Source organism: Phyllosticta capitalensis, assembly GCF_038381095.1.
Source record: "Phyllosticta capitalensis strain CBS 128856 chromosome Unknown BKA78scaffold_10, whole genome shotgun sequence".
NCBI lineage: Eukaryota > Fungi > Ascomycota > Dothideomycetes > Botryosphaeriales > Phyllostictaceae > Phyllosticta > Phyllosticta capitalensis.
The window spans coordinates 1,394,091-1,414,751 of record NW_027117448.1 but is presented as its reverse complement, the minus strand read 5'-3'; the positions used below and the strand labels follow the sequence as shown (position 1 = coordinate 1,414,751).

Here is a 20,661-nt window from a genome sequence, read left to right as displayed (position 1 = left end):
CTGTCATGGTGTTGACAGTTCGTTCAAGGTCTGCTGCGCTGAGGTCACTGAAGAGAAGGCTCTACGCGATATCCTTTGGATACCTTTTGCAGATTATCTAGAGAGGTGAACTTGATTCTGACACTCATTCCCTCTGTTTTCCTTGTTGAGTCTTCATTGGGTCGAACTTTGTGGAGTGATCATGACCTCCTGCCTCCTGCGTGTTTCGCACCTTCCTCCACCCCGTCCCCACTGCACCTGCCACCGGTGCTTTGTTAGTCCGCCACAGCGCAGCTGAGGTTTTCCCCCTCGTCTAACTCTCTCTCGACCTCCTCTCCTCCTCATCCTTTATTCTATCAACCATGGCAGCGCTTCCACCACGGCCTCCCGACACCCACGCCCACGGCTCTTTCGCCGGCGGCCAGCCTCCATGGTGGCCTGGAAAGGACCAAGACCGCAACGAAGATGATGATTCCGCCGTCAAATGGTATCAACCTCTCTTCGCAACACCGCACAAAGCTAATCTCCTCCAAGTCCCAGGCCGAAAATATGCCTGCACTGCTGCGGCCGGCTTCACGGACATTGGACCCGATGCAAATATCCATGTGGCAAGTGCAATTCGCTGAATCACCAAGGTTTGTCAAAGGCAACGCTGCACCACTCCAGTAGAATGAGACCGCTGACAGTTTCTTCCATCAGGCCACGAGTGCCCCCAGCGCTACCACGAACGCGACACATGGTACAAACTATTTGGCGGCGCCACACCCAACAAAAGGCTCGGCAAAAAACAGCTCCAGGACGAATTGCGCTTCGAGACAACCCACAAAGGATATCGCCAGCGCGATGATGACGACCAGCGGGGTCTGGGAGGCCGAGCTCGAAGCCGGTCCCCACCTGCTCTTCGGCATGCGCACTACGATCAGGGTGATGTCTGGCTGTCAATTCGCAATCTTGAACGCGACAATCAAGCATTGCAGCACGATGTTCAAGACCTGCGTAAAGTGAATCGGCGACAAGGGCGCGACCTCGACGGCGCCTTCCGAGACATACAGCTACTGCGCGAGGAGATCCGGGTGCTGCGGCAGCGAACGGCAGATGGCAGGCAAGTGGAAAAATAAACCTGTGGTGACATAGCCAGGGCTTGCTATGATGCGGGCCAGGATTGCTCGCAAGACTGCCATGGTCAGTGGAACTTGACTGGGAGTTATCGGCCAGCTGATTCTTCCATTCTGCCAATGGTGCGTCCAATTTTTCAAGACTGTGGCGACGTGGGGGTAGCCTCTAAGAAAAGTAATTCAGGCCTTGAAATCTTCTACTTGCTCATCTCACAACGACTCTGATCATCCAATGCCCAATGGAGTACCCTCCAAAAGTCCCTTTTGAAAGGATTCGGCGTGATAACAGCAGCTGTGAAACAGAGAAAGCGGAGAGAATATCTTTGATAGTGACGGCTGCTGGCCAAGGATTCACCGTTTGAACATGTAGAATTTCGAGCGGGACCCAAGCTTCATACCGCGTTTTTGCGAGAAGAGGCTGTCTCTTCAGATCATGCTGGCCAGATTTTAATTTACTATATAATTTGTTCAAACAGCCAGTCTTCCAACGGCGATTGGTCTTCGGGTATGGCCTGGTGCCTCCGCAGCTGAGTGGTTGATCGACTCGCCATCTCACCAGCCAATTGCACGGGCAAGAGGCAAGGCCGGGGTGCAAGTGCAAGTCCCTACATCGTCGTTTTTGTTTTTTTGTTTTTTTCGCTTTTTTTTTTTTTCGCTCTCTGGGCCTCGCCTAAAGTCGGCAAAGTCGAACGACAGTCGTTGGTTTTGAAGTTTGTCTGCGCACAACCAAGCTTCCTGACTTATCATTCACAACCTACGAAACCAACAGCTCCTTGCATCTGCGCTTCAAGGCAGCTGATATGTCTGAATACTCCTCGATCGGCCACCTCTTCAGCTCAGCTCTTCGTGCCACAACCTCTGCTACCTCAACGCAAAAAGCCTTGCTTCTCTCGGCCGCGACGAAAGCAACAGTCCGATCACTTTATCGGTAAAGGCAGAGGCTTCCAACAACTTCTTGTGCCTTCCAAGTTTCAGTGGAAGGTACACGCTCCGTCAAAGCGCCCTGAATTTGGCGATAAGGTAGAGAAGAGCTGCCGCCTCCCGTCACCAACACCTGTGGATTTCACCAGAAATACACAAGGCTGATCCGTATTGTGGCATGATAGCATGGCTGAATCACGAGGTTTGCCTTCAAGTCTCCTGAACTTCTGACGCATCAATACGACAGACGAATCAGCTACTGCCGCGTTGGCATTTCTGGCATGTGTTCTGTCGAATCCAGGTACTTAAGGTCAAGCCTCCTCTCCTCCTGTTTCTGCCTCACACTCGACTCTATGTGCCTCCCAAAGAGGATTACAGGCGTCGATAGGTGGCTCACTGCTCTCGGACACCACCCCATACAAGATGCCACTCTTGTGCTTTTGCTGCGGTCAGTCATGTATAGTTGCCATGCCTTACCACCAACTCGACACTTCGATCGTTGACAAGTTCGAAGCGATGATGAGTTGATGGAAAGCACCAGCATCATGCTTCGACAATGATGGCCATCATTGGAGCGCGGGGTCCGCCTGTTGAGCCCATAATCTCGCCCACACGTTCCAGTGAAGAAAGAAAAGGACGCGGGAGAGGAACAACCGAAGTAGACACGAGCTTGGGAGAAGACCGCAATCCCCACCAGTGGAATTGGAAGTAATTTTGGACCAGAAGGCAAGTGCTTTTCTTATACATGGTCACTCTATGTCCAAGGAGGCTGACTGCGGCCGGTGGAGCTTCTTGAGCAGTCAGAGCAGCGAGTTTTATATTCGAGCCTGCGACATACCAACTGACCAGGGCGTCCTCGTGGCCTTCCCATATCAGGTAAGTCATGCATCAGGTCGTTCGCTTCTTTTGCGCCATGCGGCCGCATGACCGAGCTGAGCTGCGGGCTGTTGGGGTATAAAAGACTTAGCTTTTACAATCCTAGAGTGCTTCGACCAAGCCGATGAACTTTTATGGGGTTGAGCATCCTCTCTTGACCCTTCACTCTGCCTTGTTTTCCCGAACACTCAATGCAGTCGCCAGACTCTGGTGGTCTGCCTGTTGCGGCGGGTTCACTTCAATCCAGCCACGGTTAGTCGCTCTCGTCGGGCGCAGCAGTCATGGTTCAGAGTCTTGAATGACGAAGGACATCAACAAGAGATAAAGGCGGAAACTTTTACAGACGAAAGAAATTTTGATTCATTCACAACGTCGAAGAGCAATCGGTTATGTAGCGAAAGCGGCCAGACCAAGCGTACGCCAGGCGGCAACGTGATGGCCGGAACCCAGTGATCGTAGAGTCGCTTGAACGTTCCATTAGTATAAAGTCGCAAGTTTGATACAAAAGAGAAGTCGCTGAGAGAGCTGGACATATTTATGGCGACAGGCGGACGAGCGAGTGTTTCAGGGGTGGCGGCGAGTGCCGCTTGGGGGTCCCGTCAAGCCACATGACTGTCATTTGGCACAGCCTACAGCTTCAAAAGTAATTCAACCTACAGGGATGATTTGGTCATGGAGCTGGTATATTCCGCGCCTCATAGTCGCTTGTGTGGCCGTGGTCAGAATTTACCCCTGACCCCCCTGAATTTTCAATTCGCATGCAAACATCGCAAATCAATCAAAGCTTGCACCATACTGATCATGGATATCATTTAACACATCGCTAAGTCGGAATTTGTAGGTATTGGGGGCGTTCAGGCACACCTTTTCTGTCCTAGAATTGACAATTGGTGGCCCACTGTGTAAGCAATTTAGGTGACAGGGCTCATCAACATCCAAGTACTCTTGAGATGAAGTATGGTTTGACTCGAGTACACGCTGTCTCCAATTTCCATTACCAATTCTTCTAACAACCGTAATGGTCGTGAGGATGGTTGCAGTATCACATGTGATGAGGCTGATCAAGTCACAAACTTCATTTTTGGGAGAAGACTCAAATACAACGATAATCATTTATTTCATAAACATGGAAAATTTCCGCGCAATGCAAATCTGTGTCTAATCTGTAGACATCTGTCTGGCTAGAATGCTCCCGGAATGGATTCTGCTTGCCTCTATTGTGCTTTGAACGCCTCTGCACATATCAATCTTACATTTCCATTGCGTCATGGTCTTCCTGTCCATTCCCAAAGTTCATGAGGATACTAGCTGCTCTCAAGACCTCCTCGCGTTCATGCGCGTCCCTCAATGCGGCTTCAAGCTGAGCGATTCGCTGTCCTGCTGCGGCATGCTGGACTTGCAGCTCTCTGTAGGAGTTCTGGAGTGCCTCATGAGCCCTGCGCGTTACAAAGTTGTTGACATGGGGGTTTTGCATGGGAGCGCGAACTGGTGGGGTTTGAAAGGCGGGAGCGAGAACGGGAACGGGAGTGGCAGCGGCAGCTTGGTTGTTACCTGGTGCGGCATTGTTGTTTGCGGCAGGTGGATACGCGTAATGAATCGGCAGTGCCTGCTGCAGGTGCATGTGCTTTCCCAGCTGCTTGCGCGCACAACGAAGGAGACAGGAGGCGCGGTTGACATCCTCCGCATTGAAGACGGGGAGTCCCGCAGCACCCGGTCCGATGTTGATACTGTCATGGAACAGATGCGGCACGCGAGACATGAGCTGAACACAAGCAATTGCTTGACCGATGACTGGGAGATCGTGCTCTGAAAAGACTGTGCCAGCCAAGTCGGCGAGGGTGGGATCGCGGTCAAGCCCAACTCTCCTCCTGATGACGTCGAAGTGGCGGACAATGTGGTTTCCGTTCTCTGGCGTTGGGAAGAAGACAGACATGAGGCGGATTTGCAGCCAATGGGCGGGCTTACCCTGGGCGCGCTGGTCTCCGGCTGGGTACCAGCTGCGGTTCTCTGCGTCGATAAAACGGAGCACAAAGTCTTCGAGGGAGCTGATGATGTTCATCAGGACGTGCGTGTTGGGAATGTGCAGGTATCCGCAAACCAGTGTGTGCTGTTGGTACAGCGATATCCCCTTGGGAACGTCGCACATGCGAACGACATTCGGCGCGTGGTTGAAGTTGTGCGCGGGAATTGCCTTGGCTTCGCGAATCTCGTACTGTTGCTGTTGTTGGGGAGCTGCCATTGTGTGAGTGTGGTGGTGAATTTCTTGAGTAGACTTACTGGGGATGGTGTGTTTGGTGAAGTTGGTTTGTATACTCAAAAATGTAGAGATAGGAGTCTTGATTTAAGGGGGCTCCGACGATCTGATCTTTGCCATTGTTCAGACTTTGTTCAACTCTTCTCTGCGCCTGAATTATGCCCACTGCTAAACAGATACTTACAAACTTTGTCATTGTTCGAGAATTGTTTGAGTCTTTGTCTGAATTGCGCCTCCGAAATTGAGGACTAGATATACCGGCTTCGAATTAAGCTGTCAGTTGTTGCGAAGAATATTTCAGTAATTGAGATATTTCTTAAGTCTCGATCGTGAATGAGAACGATTTGGAGGAATTCCAATTACCTCTATACAGTAGTAACGCAATAATAAGATTGTCCGAGAATGACAAGGTGCGGACAAAGGAACAAGTCAGATGGCGAGACAGTGTCGATAGCGAGATGTGGTATAACGAAACAAAGACGATTACGAAACAATGCCGACAGCGGAACAACAAAGACAGCGACCTACCAAAATTTTGGTGTTGTGACCCGGCCCCGCCTACTCCATCTTGGTGAGCGATGAAGCATGAATCGGGGACGAGATTGATGGAGTAGACGCGCAAGCCGCCTATATGAAGGAGAGCCGGACAGAGAATCTCTGTTGTACGGGCTAGAATCTTCAAGAAGTCAACGAGTTGAGACAATCGGCAGAACGCGCAAACGAGTGATATCTGCATCTCTTTCAAGAAGTCTTGCCCAACCCTGCCGCGGATGGTTCGATGGCTTCTTTGAGCCAAGAGCAGGAACTTCGCTGCCTTTCATGAGCGAGGGATTGGACAAGAACAATGGAGCTTTTAAGACGTACCACGAAAATGAAGGTCAAGAACACATATCTTGTTGTTGGCGATGCTAAAGGTGCAGTGGAGATTTTAATACTATCTGAAAGCTGATGAAACTTCTGCTGGTAGATGAGCAGCATAACTAAGTAGGTCCTCTACGCATACCTGAAAGCGCATAAAGAGACGCTTGATTTTCCAACTCAAAGGCTTCGAACATATGACGTGGAATTTGTAAAGCAAAAGGGCCTTTTGCTTTTGTGCCTGAGTTTGCCCAAGAGTACTCGTACTTTCGTCCGTCAGCTAAGACTCACCTCCATGGGGCATAGCCCATGCCCAGGAGGATCGTTGCGGCCTGCATTTCTTCTGTCCATTCGGCAGTAGCAGCGGCGCCCTCTGGAACTCCCTCTGGATAGGCGTACTCCAGAGCAGTGGCCTTTCTCAAGTGATCGAATCCCGTGGGTGGTTTGCGCGCAGCTCTCAGAAGGAGCGCAGCTCTGTTGACGTCTTCGGCGTGGAAAACGGGCCGTCCGGTAGCGCCAGCAGCGATGTTTGTGCAGTGACGGAACAAGTGGGGAAGACGTGACTTGATCTGTACGATCGCCATGGCCTGGCCCACGGCCGGCAGGCCGCCCTCTGCAAACAAGAACTGGCCAGGTCCGTTAGTCAGGTCGTTGAGCGTGGGCTGACGGTCCAAACCTACCCATTGGCGCAAGAGTGAGAAGCGATGGACGATGCTGGTGATTCCGTTGACGGGGAAAAACATGCGCAGGATTCTCTTCTGGTTCCAGGTGTTCTTCCGACTGGCGCGAGGATCTCCGGCAGGGAACCATGAACGGGATTCTGCTTCGCGGAAGACAGCGGCGTACCCCTCGATGGACTGTATAATGTTGGCGAGCTGACGAGTGTCGGGTATGTGGAGGTAGCTGCAGAGAAGCCTGTGATTTCCGTCAACAGGGTTGTTTCTTGACTGGATCAAGCGAACCACATTTGGGCCTTCGGCAAAGTTTCCAGACGGAATGGCTTTTTCGACGTGGAGCTCAAAGACAGTGTTGTCTGCCATTTTGAGGATTGGTTAGCAGAAAGAGATCGAATGAAGATGAGCAAAATAAATGTACCTTGCGCACCGGTCAAAGATGTTTGGTTGCTGAATTTCAAGAAAGCAGCAGTGTCGATAATTTAAGGGACTTCTCCCACCAAAACATTGTTGTTGTTCAAGTTGTGTTAAGAATCGTCGACATTGTGGAAGTCGTGTTCAGAACTGCTCCCGAATTGTGTCCACTGCAAAACGAAGGTAGTTCGACAAAACAACGTCCAAAGTTACTAAACAATTCTTAGGAGCGAGATCTGGTAGCAAAAGTTGTGGCACACGTACCTACGCCTACTCCCTGTATCTTCAGCAAAGGATTTGGTGAACCCCGGTATCAAGCGCGTCAGGCGCTTGAATGCTCTCGGTATACATACGTTCTTACACTTTACACTACTCCTCGGCCACCTCAACTTGGTTGCTTTCTCGTGGTCGAGCTCATATGTGTACCACGACTTTTTCTACCAAGCCTCGGAGAAACAAGGCAAATTGTTCGTTTCCAAAGGAAATACTGGACATGAGCAGACTATATATACCGGCTCGCATTAGGAGGTAACGTAATACGATGAGGAAAACTTGCGTGAGCTTTCAGTCATTATATAGGGAGTCCTTCGGCAACAGATCTTCTGAAGCCTTGATTGTGAGCATGGATGGCTTGTTTGGAGGTATCTTACATACCTCCAACGATGCGATGATTTAAGAACGACGAGGTGACGACAAAGAAATGTCGATGAAGAGACAGTGTCGATAGCAAACTAGCGTCGCTAGTGAAGGAAAAACGATCTCGAAACAACTACGACAGCGAACGACCGACATGGTGTTCCTGTCCCAGTCGCCATATCCTGGCTTGGTGGGTAATGAGGCATGAACCGTAAATCAGGCTTAATCGACTGAGCAGGCGAAAGGAGTCTACATGAACGGGATCAGGATCTGGTATATGGGCTGGAATCTACGAGAAGTAAACGAGGCGGGAAAGTCGACAAAGCGCGTAACCAAGCGGAATTCTCCACTGCTTTCGGCGAGTCTTGCGCAACCTGGCCGAGCATGTCTTGATTGAATTTCGGGACAAGGAGCAGAGACTTCGCTACCTGCCGTGGTCGAGGGAATGGGCAAGAACGTATGGAAAAGAACCTGCGAGATTTTGAGTGGGGAATATTGTCGAGCACGGTGATCCAAACTGCCATTCAACCACGTTCCGGCGTGCTGAAACAGGGATAACGAGGAAGGGCTCTGTGCTACTCACTCAGAGAGTCGGCCTCCAAGAACAGGAAGAGGTGAGAAAGGCTTCGTTTGTGCCGGCCAGGTCAGGACGTGTTTCGAAAACGGCAGACGTGACGAGGCTTGATGTGCGTGAGGAGCAGTCAGTATGTTGTAGCGTCAGAGTAGGTGATGGAAGAACTCACTTATCAGCTATGACTTTGACTCCTCTCATGCAGTGCACATGTGCTTGATCATCATCGCTCTAGTTAGTAGAATGGTCATCACCCACTGTGGCATGAGTCTCCTAGTTGGCCGTCGGGCCCAGGTATTCCGAGCAGGCGCATTCAAAGGCCAAGCCATAACTTCGATTGTGTCTGGCCGCTGTACACAACTTGCATCTTAAAGACAGACCACAAAGCCACTATCAAGTATCCGTGTATTTTCCATTGTTTGCTACCATCTGATCAAGTGCAGCCAGCTATGAAGGCTCCTTGAGTGTTGCGATGGCTTCCGAAAGCCAAGAGGCTTCTTTCGTTTGTCCTGTGTGCGTCTCTAGACGCTGTATCCGTAATTGTACAAGTTCCGTTTTGCCTTTAATGTGCCATCCAGCAGGTACGATGATCTTTCGTTGTTCGGTCTTAGGGTGGTGTGGGTTGTGCTGGCGGACCTGGGCAGGCTGTTAGCTCAACTGTGGGAAGAGAATTTCAAGGAACCAACCACTGACGAGTTTTGAGGAATTTTCTGTTGAGTTGATTGGGAGTGAAGCAAAGCGCGTGAGCAATTGAGCGCCATCCATAGCAAAGGAGGGCTAGTATTGAAGATGTCCATGCTGGATGTTGACGATCCAGCACGCGAGGCAAAGCCCAAAGAAAGCCATGGCGGGCGAATAGCAACCGACATTTGGGGTCTTTTAGCTGCGAGGCAATGGATGGAGTTCGAATCACTCGCTGCCAGACATGTCCTCAGCCGGAGAGTCCACTTCAGTGTCAGAGTCCTCAGAGGAGAGGTCCTCTAGTTCCGAGTCATCGCAGTACGCGGCGAGGATGTCGTCAAGCAAGGTCTTGAAGTGTTTCTTCCAAAGGGAAGGCTGGTGCACATAGCGCGGAGGGTTCTGGTATGCGTCGTCTGGCTCGGTGTTGTTCTCCTCGTAGAAAAATCGGGTAGGTAGCAAGGCTCGACCGTGGCTAAGACCCATTTCGCAAGTTCAGATCCTGGCGTCGCGGTGAATGCAGGAGCCAGGCAGCCAGAGTGACTCAACATGAAGTAGACTAGAGGTTCCATGATCTTGAGGCGCTCGACCCACTCGAGGTAGCGACCAGCATGGGTACAACCAAAGTCCATCAAGACGGGCCAGTTCGACTCGGTGCGGAGTAGAAGGTTGGTGATGAGGGATTTATCTTCCAGAATCTTGGTGCTGAAAACGCCCTCCATCGCAAGGCAGGCCATCTGGTATGCGTCCAAGGTGCGGATGAGGACAGAGGGATCCATGGGCTCGAACGAGACGTTCGGTCGAGTCAGTTCCAATGACATGTTGATCCTCTCTGCACAGCTAGCAGCCTGTAGTTGTAAAAAGCTGATTGCAATTGCCTGTGCTCTCACAAAATGCGTCCGAAAAGCTCACTGCATAATCAAGTCGGCGCATTCCTCACCCAATCTCCCGAGAAGCCTTACCGTCGCAAACGCAGCGTGTGAACTCACCACCAGCTCAGTAGACTCAACGCAGGCCGCGCGGGATAGAGAAAGCCGATCAAGCGCAGGCAGATCAATAGGACGGAAGTGGTGGGCGATCGTAAAGTGGCGAGGCCTCCCAGTGCAATCGATTTAGAGGGTTGAGTCGAGTCGCGTTGCGTCGCGTCGATTCGATCAGAGCAGAGCAGACCAGACCAGCTCCACGTACTTCGTAGCAGGTCGGTCGTCAGGTCAGTTTGTTGGGTCCAGGGAGCAGCCAGGCACACAGCGCGGCGCGAGGAAGCTTGAGCTCGCGTCCGTCAGGTCGAGCTCAAACAACGAAGCTGACGCTGCGCAGAAAAGCGAGCAGAGAGAGGCGCGAACGAGCGCGAGTGAAGGCTCAAGGGAGGATTTGAAGTCGAAGGCAAAAGCGGTGGTGTAAAAGGTTGCAGGAGGGCGCTCACGATGAGTGATCGGGAGTGATTTTGTTGTATGGGAGGTGGTCTGTGCGCGGGTTGAGGTGAGGTCGGAGCTTGGAGGAAAGGCCATCTACATGTAGATAGGTACGCGCCGAGAGGAGAAACATGTAGTGGAATGGAGCAAGGAAAGACATATTCCTACACACCTACCTACACCTACCGATCGACACACAAGATACATACAGCGAACAAAAGATCAAAACAAAAGCACAACACCACGATACCTCCCAGTGTCTTGGAGTCTACAGTGAACATGCCGCACGCTCTACTTTCGACCAAGCAAGCCGAATAAAGATGAAGAAACAATTCGTTCATGACAGGGGCGCCGAGTCGCCCAGAAAGGACAGGAAAGAGAAAAAAGACGGCAGAGGGAAAGAAAACAAGAGATGAGAAACATATTTGTTCGTCAAGGGGCATTCTATCAAAATCGATATCAACCAAGCAGTAAGATATGGTAATCAGCAAGCCGTGCAGTTGGACACTAGACTTCTGCCCGTCACCAGCACCACCAAACGCTGTTCTGCACAACCAATACTACAATGCGTTGCGCCGTTCCAGTCCTCCTCTTCCTTACATCCCTTTCGCTGCGATACAGCTCAACATACCACAAAACGTAAAGATCCATCAACGGTCCCGGTCAATGTACTCGCCATCGCTGTCATACGCCCTCCTTGGCTGCGTCTGCGTAGTCTCCGATCCGGACCCCGCAGCGCGCCGTCCTCTACCACTACTGCCACCGCTCAGGAAACCGCCAGCCCAGCTCCTAACCTCGCTCCAGCCATCGCGCGCCCAAGATACAACACCGCCCTCGTCGCCGTCATCCGAGTCATCATCGACATCGTCCATTTCGTGCATGAGGCCGCGCCGCTCTGCCGTGCTACCGCGCTCGAGATCCAGGTCCAGCTCGTCAGCGTCTCCGCCCCCACGCCGACGCCCGCGACGGTACACGTCGTCGATGAAGGGGTCGTCGACTTCTTGCGAACGCACGCTGAGCGGACGCGCTGCGGAGGGTGAGTCGTTGCGGGCAGAGGCAATGGCAGACTGGGACGGGAGAGATGAGGTGGCGGTTTCGTAGAGTGCGGGGTCAGGGCTGGAGGACGAGGTGGATGGAGGGCGACGGGCAGAGGGTCCAGTTGAGGTGGCCGCAGGGGCTGATGCACCGGCGGTGGAGAGGTAAAAGGGGGAATTTGGGCCATGGGTGGAGGTCGGCGCCGAGGAAGGGATGGCTGTTGCGGTTGAAGAGTGAGGGTGCCGCGAGGGCCGATGGTGGCGGCGCGAGGACGAGGGGGATGAGGCCAGACTGCGGACCACGTCGCCTTTGCAGATGGGACATGTGCGGCGGCGAGTGGTTAGCCATGGTGTTCTGTCAGGGTTGTTAGTGTTGGAGGTAGATTCAGGGGAGAGGACAGCTTACATGCACTCCACATGGAATTCGTGGCCGCAGGGCAGACTCATGACGCGACTGACACCGTCCACATACTCCTCCAGGCAGACAACGCACTCCTTTTGACGCCCTCCGTACTTGCGCCGCCAGGCTGCGAGACCGCTCGTGTCTTTTTCTGCATCAGCGCTGCGCGAGCGGCTGCCTGCAGTGCGACTTCGCGGACGGCTGCGAGACGAGCCCGAGCTGGTGGCTTGCTGTAGCAGTGGCGTGCGCGGGCTGCCCGCTGCTGGAGTTGCGACGGGGCTGTTGGAAGAATTGCTGTCGTCGGAATTGAGTGTGTGGTAGGTGCGCACGGGCAGCCGTTCGACCACACTCTTGGGCGCGCGCCATCTCCGTCGCCTGATGCGCGAACGCAAAAGAAGCAGCGCATAAACGACAGTCAAAGTGACTAGCGGGCTGACGACGAGGACCACGAGAGTGTCAAAGAATGGTGAATTTGACATGCTCGTGGGCGTGAGTGTAACCCAAAGCCCTTCGTGAGGACCGCCATCATGGCCGGATCCGGGCGTATGACTTTGTGCAGCAAACTGCGATGGCTTCAACGCAGGCCGCACAGAAGTAGAAGTCGGTTTCTGCGTCACAGTGGCCGACGGTTTGGCAGGAGAGGCTCCTGGTTGCTTGCCCCAAGGAAGTTTGTCGAACCAGTTGCCCTCTTTGCCATTGTTCTTCCCATAGTACTCGCCGCTGCCTGGCAGAGTACTTCCGCCCTTGGGCTTCGACTCTCCGGGTTTTGGCTTTGGGGAAGACTGGTCCTTGGAGTTCTTGGCGGGATCCGTCTGCTGCGGTAACAGATCTGGATCTCTCCAATCCTGCACCCCAATGACGAAATTGTCTGCTGGTCGAGACGCGGCCTTGGTTGCCGTCGGCTTCGTTCTATTTGGCGTGGTAGGGACCTTTGGTGTCTTGGTGTTTGATTTGGTCTTTTTTGGCTCTTCCTCGTCCCAATCCTCTACGAGAATCCAATCAATATTGCCACTGCTTGGAGGACGCCTGCTGTCGCTCTTGGAAAGGTCCTTGTTCCGACTCGAAGAGAATAATGTGAGCAGCGAGCGGATCCAGCTGGGCCGGACCTCGTCGACGTGGGATTCTTCGCGCGACGGGCGGGCGGGCGTCTTGGCAGAGTTTGCGGCGGAGGTTGGCCTTGATCCTGTAACGCCGTGCGTAAAGGTCGGACCTGCCACGTGGGACTTGTCGTAGCCCTTTTGGTCCTTGTTCGTCTTGATGCCGAGTTTGAGAGACTCATCATGGGGCGAGTCGTCGACTGATCCTCCGGACGGGACCAGCGAAGATAGTAAATGTGCAGTCGTATGTGAAGTAAAAAGTGCTGGTATGGTAATGTTGGAAGTATCGCCTTTCGCATACATGGTCACGAGAGGACCTCCGCGAATGTCGTCGCCGACAATGACGGCCACGCCTCCTCTTCTCTGAGCCCACTTGACCTTTTCCAAGAAGCCGCAGCCGCCGCGGCTGAGCAGCACGACCTTGCCAGCAATCTCGGCGCTCTCTTGCAGCGATTGGATGTCTGCATGCTCGGTGGCTTTGCCTTGGTCGAGTGCGTTGCGTGCTCTGGAGCTGGCCCAAGAAAAATCGGAAGCATCTTGAAAATGGTCGTCAGTACCATCTTGTAACAACGAGTCCGTCTTGACATCCGAGGCGCCACCTTCGGCAGCAGTCGCACCTCGTTTATTTTGCTTCTTGGGGTCGTCGCCCGGCTTTGCAGCCTTCTTGATGGACAGGTCGAGGTCCGGGGTCTTGCCGGCGCGTCGCCTGTCCTCCCAGCCAGGCACGTCGCTACAACCCAGCTCGCCCTCGGCGCCGGTTGTGAGACCGCCGTGACTGAGGCTGTCGCCGCCAAAGCCGCTACCGGTCCACAGTTGGCCACTCAGACCCTTGTTTGGCAAACCCGGGCCGAATGCCGCAGGTCGGGCAAGGAAGAAGGTCGAGTTATCATCGGTCAAGCTTATGATGGCCGACGGGGGGAAAAGCGAGGGAGCAGAGAAGGAGAAGAGGGCGCGTAGTCTGCCCTTTTTCTTGGGCGAGTCTGGGTTTGTCGAGGCGTCGGCGCTGTGAGTAGGAACGGTGATGTAGAGGAGCAGCGTGATGGCGACGACGCAGGAGAGGAGCGATAAGAGGAGTCGGAGCGGACGCATGGTCGCGAGGGGTGGCGACGCAGCGCGCCGGTAGGTAAAAGCAGAGGCTTCTGGTGGTTGTTTTGGGGGACAGACTGGACTAATATGGCGTAAACATCTGGGGAAGCACGGCGGCTGGAGGAGGTGGTGCGGGTGTGGAGAGAGGCCCGAGTGTAAGCGGAGGAGGGAGGACAGCGGCGGCTCGGGCGGCGGGGTAGGTAGGGAGCAGTAGCAGTAGTAGGAACAGGAGCAGACAAGATGGGGAGAAGAAGGAGCAGGAGTGATATGTAAGGTTTGTATAGACAGAATGGACGCGACTTGGCGCGACAGCAAGAGCGGCGGCGGCGCGATGTGGTGGATCGAGTGGTGATGTTAGAGGGTTGGCCACTGCAACCGGCCCGCCAGCGAATCACACGCCCGCTGGGGGCCGCGCACATGACCGTTTCAACGACGACACGACTAAATACCAACCCAAGTACATACTCACCCCGGCCACCACCATCAAGTGGAATTCAGAGACGCCCGCAACCGGCAACACATGGCCCGTTGAAGCCGCGACCAGCCTTACCACCCCTTACAGCGACAAGTGCCACTCCCGCTCAACACCATGTGGGCGCCACCTGCCACTACAAGTATAACGTGCACTCGGCACTGTCGCCGCTGCTATTTTTCCATGTACCAGTCGCTACTTCCACCATCGCCACGCTCCGTCATGCTCCCATCTCTCTCTCGCCATGCCTCCACGCTTCACTCTCCATCCCACTCCGGCCTGCATCCTACGTCTCAATTCATTACTTCATCATCCTACGTCTTTCAGCCTTGTGACTACGCTCGCTATTCCTGTTCCTGACAACACGGCCTCTTCACTGTCCGACCCTACATAACCTAGACGCCTCAGAACTCGCCACAATGAACATCGACCCTCCCGCAGACAACCCCATCGTCCTGCCAGGCATGAAGCGCAAGACCAGCGAGCGCCCTCCGCCGCGACCCCTTCATGGCTTTTCCTGGCTACCCACGACCATCAGAAACCACTTCATTGCCATGATTGGCGAGTTCGCCGGCACCTTTCTGTTCCTCTTCTTTGCCTTTTCCGCCACCCAAGTCGCCAATGCTGGTGCCGCCGCCGCCAATGAGGTTGCGGATACCATCGTCGCCAATGCTCCCAATACGTCCGTCTTGCTCTACATCAGTCTGGCTTTTGGCTTTTCCCTTGCTGTCAACGTCTGGGTCTTTTTCCGCATCTCTGGCGGACTGTTCAACCCAGCAGCAAGTGCTTTGCAGCCTAGCAGTATCGCCCAGCTAATCTTTGTAGGTAACCGTGGGACTCTGTCTGATCGGCGCCGTGGGCTGGATACGGGGCTTCCTTGTCATTCTTGCGCAGATAGTTGGCGGCATCGCGTCAGCTGCCGTGGTTTCTGCACTCTTCCCGGGTGACCTCGCCGTCCGCACCACCCTCGGTGGGGGCACGTCCATTGTTCGCGGCCTCTTTATCGAAATGTTCCTGACGCTGCAGTTGATCTTTACTATTTTTATGCTCGCAGCAGAAAAGCACAAGGGAACCTTCCTGGCCCCTGTCGGCATTGGCCTGTCGCTCTTCATTGCAGAGCTTGGCGGTAAGTCGTGCAGCTTGCACCAATCTAGCAGTATCAAACTAACGCCACCAGGTGTCTACTTCACTGGCGGCTCCCTCAACCCCGCGCGCTCCTTTGGCCCCGACGTCATCTTGCACACGTTCAACGGCTACCACTGGATCTACTGGGTCGGCCCGTTTCTGGGAGCCCTGCTGGCGGTGCTCCTCTACCGCATCATCAAGATCCTCGAGTACGAAACCGCCAACCCTGGCGCCGACTTTGACGAAAAGGACGCCGAAGTCTTTTACCCTGACGAAGATCCCGCCGTCCGCAACGCTGGTACCTCCGCTCCCCCTTTCATCCTGCCCTCTGTCAATCCCCCTATCCTTGGCACCCTCCCAAACCCCCTCCCACGTCACCGATCTTCATACGCCTCAAGCTCCTCCAACCATTACTGACACGCGCCTCTCTCCGCCCAAACAGGCTCTGCCGGTGCCCGCTACGACGGACCCTACGCGCCCGCTGAATCCAACCTTGGCGGTCGCTCGCACTCGGACCCCAACGAGCTGTCGTCCAAGCAGTCGCCAGCACTCCGTCGCCAGTCTTCTCTCGAAAAGCTCAAATGCGTCCCCATTGGTGGCTCTGCCGAAACGACGGCGAACAGCACGGGCACTGTCGCTCGCCATCACATGCAGCGTGAACAGTCGTCCAGCTCGGCCTTCCCGTCGGGCATGAATCAGGAGAGCTTTGGTGGCGATGTGACGACGAGGGCGTGGACGAGGGCGCCGCAGGCGGAGAGGGGTGTTGCAGGGCAGAGGAAGCTGTGACGAGGGGATGGGTCCTGGTGATTGATGTTCGTGTTGAAGCTGTGAGTATGTCGATATACCCCACCTGATCTTGATCGTAATGGCAATGAAGAGGTCTTCTATCATTCTGTCCTCACTGGTCCTTGTGCATGTTACTACCTATGAGCGTAAGCTTTGATTCAGCCCTAGTGATGCCGACGTCAATCAATCATTTGATGCCTCCACGGAAGGTTGCAAAGAAATGCCAACTCTGGGGCGGGACGTTTGAACGCTTCCCATAGTCGTGTTCTCTAATTTGTTCATTTAAAGTCAAGATATGCAGACAAAGAGGAGTGATCGTACACCTCGCGACCCCAAGACGTGAGTCAGTAAAAGGACAGCTACAGAGAGCATTCGACCATCCTGCAACGCCTTGGAGTTGGACTTGCCATTTCTTTTTGCGCCCTATCTACTGTGACTGGTCATCTGACGCACTGCCTTGTCCAGGAAGCTATAAAAGCACTTACCCCCGACCAACCTGCTGCCCCTTCTCTCTACTCCGTGTTCCTTGTCCGCGTCGTACAGCCGAGCAAAAGTGATGCAGTTTCGACTTGTGGCAGCGACAACTGAAAAGGTCGATTACTTCTTGCTCCTGCCTGTGCGTCTCCCAGACTTTGTCTTGACCTCGCTAGTCTGTCTGCTTCTTTCAGCCTTCATTACGCCGGCTTCCTCCTTTGTCGGTGGGTGCTGGGACGTGGGAGGGGTGGTTGATGTTGCTGAGTATTGGGGCGCTTGGTGCTGTGGGTGGAGGATAGACGGTTTGTGAGGCGGGTGGGCTTGGGAAGTGGGAAATGGTTGTAAGGTTTGGTGTCTTGGTACGGACTGCGTCGTCACAGTGTGAGTTTACGAGTCTAAGGATAGCCCATGTCGTTGGAAACTCTGACAGACGACGATGATGACTCGTGTCGTGGTTGCCTGTCGCTGCGATTCACCGTCGACCCTTTGACGCTCTTTCATTGAACTTATTGAAGAGGCGGGCCGGCGGCGGACAGTGAATGCGAGGGCGCAAAGCAAAGAACAGCGGACGCAAAGTCAATCAAGGTGCACAGCTTCTGACCACAAGTCAGCAGTAGCGGCTGCGCGGAGCAGCGCAGTATCGTCTCGCCCATCTCAGTAAATGCGTGCTCGGCGAGTGAGGTGATTGAGGAGAGAGGCGGAAGACGTGAGGTTTGACGATTTTATACTTCTTCTCTACCCACACCAGTACACGTGCGCTTCGCTTTGATTGACTGATTGGCGATCGATCAGTCAGATCAGCTTTGCTTGCAGGCGGGAAAGGGCCACGGTGGTGCGGTACACATGACGTTTTGACGTCTCTGCTTTACTGGGTATAAAAGCCGTCAGGTTCACTGCTTCGCTGTCTGCTTTGCACTCGACGACTGCTAGCGAGTTGAAGGACACACTTCTACCTAGACGTGTACTGTTCGCTCTGTGTTATCGCAGCTACAGACTTTGTTTTCCTGGGTTTCAGACACTTTCGCTTCCTGCTCGAGGAGTGTGCGGAATCCAGGGGGGTCTTTGCGTTTCCCATGGTAGCCTGGCAAGATATGGAAGCATTGTGGATCTTTGATGATGGTTGAGGTGGTAGATTGGTGGTGACGTCGTGGTGATGTTGATTGAGGAAGGAGGGATATGGAACTCCAAGCCGCGCGAGTGATCAATGCCAGCGCAGCGTATGGCAGAAGAGCCAGAAACAAGCAAAAATCGCATTTTCTTTGTTCTTATGCGAGCAGTGTCCCATCTGCAGTTGGCCTTTAGGCTGTTCCCTCTCGCTGGCTTGTCGAGAAGCAGAAACGGCTCCGAGGCGCGGTCTTTTATACTACCTGAAGGTCGAGCATGGATGCTGCAAACCACGGCATGTGCTGCCTAAACAGCTTGGATGACACCTGACACCTAACGACTGCCTCTCCGTGGTCCAAGAACATATTTTCGTCTATATAATTTGCGCAATCCGCCAGTCTTTCAGCAGTCATTGAGTAGCAGTTCCCAGCTGGTCTAATGGTTTCCCGAGAGGTTGCCAGGGCCCTGGTTGGACTCCAATTCGCCTTTGGGTCCAATTCCCACCTTGGCTGTTCTTTTTGCTTTCTGGTGGTCGTTGGTCAATCCTCGCGGTGACCATTCTTTTTGCGTTTTTTGCTGTCGCTTAGCTTTTTTTCGTCATTTCTTCCAAGCCCCTGAATTGGCTTCTGAGTCTTCAGCGGAGTATGAAAAAGCCTCTCTTGACGGTGGATTTGGGGACAAGGGACATCCCCTGCTTGGAATCGTGGCCTCTTCTCAACTTCCACTGTGCCTGCGCCTGCGCCTGTGTCCACCTCCATATGATCCGACTACTGTTTGGTTGTGCGGTTTGTGAAGGCGCAAAATTGTTTCCAGAACTTTTCCTCTGTCCCAGGAACACACGACGCCCACTTTGAGTTGCGACAGAGAATCATGATGAGTAGCGCGTGGTAATCGCGATAGTCAGCATCACTACTACCATACAAAAACGATAAACTGGTCGTCGCATCGAAATTTTGCGCTTAGGCTGAGGTTCACGAACGCCAAGAGAACAAAAAAGAGTCGGCTCCCAATGTGTCTCTGTTTTGGACATCCAGAAATATCCGAGGCTGCAAGAACCGTGGCTGTTGGAAACCAGGTTGATGTCAAAACTGGAAGGAGTTTTATAGCCGTTTTCCCCTGGATGTTCCGCCGCCGCAGCTCGGCGTGTCTCTGACTTGCACAATGTAGGACTCACATGCTCGGAGCGTCGTTCTCATATGTCAGACTAGTAGCCTTTGGGATTCACACCTGACCCCTGAGTCTTTCCCTGCCTATATATATCGACCATTCCGCACTTTGAACACTCTATGAGCGCTGGAAAGTTTTGCAAAATGGGAAGTCCGATGGAGTGACACACTTTCTGTTCTGTCCCCGCGGCCGGCACATCAAAATCCTTGCGTCAATGCCACTAATAGTGCTCTTGTGGCAGAAGGCCCGTCAATATCACTTCAAAGCCTCAATCCGGCCGTTGTGCAATGCTGAATATCTCCATCATCATTAACCTTTAAAATAATTTGACAACTCACAACAACAAGCATTGCCATCTCAGCCCCTGCTTTTGTATTCCGCTGAACTCGACTTCCCGACCTGCTTTCTGACTGACTGACCGGAAGCACGCCGCAAATGAAGCGATCAATATAATCCCCAAGGCCCCAAAGCAGTGTATGTGTTGCTTGAGAATGCGTCACCTCGAGAACAAGTTCTTGTTGTTCTTGCTAGAACGACAGCGGGCGGGACCTCTTTAAATACTTAAAGACTGTCACATCAGGGGTGACACATGCAGACCTTTCCCTGAGCGCGCCCGCTTAGTCATGTGGCCACTTTTGAATGATGGGACTTGGACTAATATAAAAGCTCAAGACTTCTCTGCCCCTGCCAGTCTCTTAATGCAACAAGGTGTCCACGTACAGCTGGATCCTGCGCAATGGAAAGCAGCCACTTGCGGATGCTGCTACGCTCTACAGATTGACTTTTGTTTCCTTGGTTTTCTCGTCCTCTCGCGCCCTCAATCAGTTGATGACTTGGCTCCTCTGACTCCTTGGCTCCTGGAAACACAATTCGTCCCCTGAGCTGACGGCCGTGAGGCTGTGTTGATGCTTTCCATCAAAATTCGACGATGCTTTTTGCTTCAACGAGAGCTGTCTATCAACTCGGACCCAAGAAGCGACCCCAATTCCCCCAAACTGGCGGTATTATGCAGCGACGCACAGGCAGCCAACAAAGTCACTTTGGCACGGAAATCTCGCACGCAGTAAAGTGTGGTTCGTTGTTAAGATGAAGGTATGTTTCTGGAAATATCCGTGAGCTCGTGGACTGAGCGAAGGACAAAGCAAGGAAGAGTCCAGAGTTTTATACCCCTGAGTTCAACCCCTACAGACTGAAGATCTGGGTAGCCAGTGGAAGGTCATGTGCCCCCTTACTGAGCCCGCCGCAATCAGTCACTGCGATCGCGTGACGGCTCGAGACCAGGAGCGCACATGGAGTCGACTCAGAGGCCGAAATCTAAACAATGCAGCGACTTTGCGAGTCCACTGTTCATCAGAGGCGAGGGCTGCAGCACTAGAAATTCCATGGAAGCCACTGAACTCACTGTGGGAGCTCCGGCAAAAACAAAGTACTGGACTGGCGTCGTGCTTGCTTTCTCTCCGGACAATTCGACCTTTTGACTTCTTCTAGGATCACCTGCTGTTCTGAGTTCGTCATCGCCGCGTCTAGA

The 20,661-nt window shown here is 53.4% G+C and overlaps 6 protein-coding genes across 6 annotated transcripts; 2 read left to right on the top strand and 4 right to left on the bottom strand.

Annotated features, from left to right (window-relative positions):
• Nucleotides 1-341: 341 nt before the first annotated feature.
• BKA78DRAFT_382746 (uncharacterized protein) lies at nt 342-1,097 on the top strand (the record flags this gene model as incomplete). Its single annotated transcript, XM_066893045.1, has 2 exons — nt 342-591; nt 679-1,097. The coding sequence occupies 2 exons, from the start codon at nt 342-344 to the stop codon at nt 1,095-1,097; spliced, it is 669 nt and encodes a 222-aa protein (XP_066740676.1).
• A 3,043-nt stretch (nt 1,098-4,140) lies between these two features.
• BKA78DRAFT_356184 (uncharacterized protein) lies at nt 4,141-5,130 on the bottom strand (the record flags this gene model as incomplete). Its single annotated transcript, XM_066892023.1, has 1 exon — nt 4,141-5,130. The coding sequence occupies one exon, from the start codon at nt 5,128-5,130 to the stop codon at nt 4,141-4,143; it is 990 nt and encodes a 329-aa protein (XP_066740675.1).
• Nucleotides 5,131-6,290: 1,160 nt separating this feature from the next.
• BKA78DRAFT_299029 (uncharacterized protein) lies at nt 6,291-7,043 on the bottom strand (the record flags this gene model as incomplete). Its single annotated transcript, XM_066886998.1, has 1 exon — nt 6,291-7,043. One exon carries the CDS (start codon nt 7,041-7,043, stop codon nt 6,291-6,293), a length of 753 nt encoding a protein of 250 aa, XP_066740674.1.
• A 2,164-nt stretch (nt 7,044-9,207) lies between these two features.
• BKA78DRAFT_356182 (uncharacterized protein) lies at nt 9,208-9,797 on the bottom strand (the record flags this gene model as incomplete). Its single annotated transcript, XM_066892022.1, has 2 exons — nt 9,208-9,378; nt 9,447-9,797. The coding sequence occupies 2 exons, from the start codon at nt 9,795-9,797 to the stop codon at nt 9,208-9,210; spliced, it is 522 nt and encodes a 173-aa protein (XP_066740673.1).
• Nucleotides 9,798-11,038: 1,241 nt separating this feature from the next.
• Nucleotides 11,039-14,008, bottom strand: BKA78DRAFT_356181 (uncharacterized protein; the record flags this gene model as incomplete). Its single annotated transcript, XM_066892021.1, has 2 exons — nt 11,039-11,777; nt 11,829-14,008. 2 exons carry the CDS (start codon nt 14,006-14,008, stop codon nt 11,039-11,041), a joined length of 2,919 nt encoding a protein of 972 aa, XP_066740672.1.
• A 933-nt stretch (nt 14,009-14,941) lies between these two features.
• BKA78DRAFT_256919 (aquaporin-like protein) lies at nt 14,942-16,019 on the top strand (the record flags this gene model as incomplete). The annotated part of the gene is given in 4 exon segments (XM_066885135.1): nt 14,942-15,260; nt 15,277-15,278; nt 15,303-15,603; nt 15,655-16,019. 4 exon segments carry the CDS (start codon nt 14,942-14,944, stop codon nt 16,017-16,019), a joined length of 987 nt encoding a protein of 328 aa, XP_066740671.1.
• Between the last annotated feature and the right edge of the window lie 4,642 nt (nt 16,020-20,661).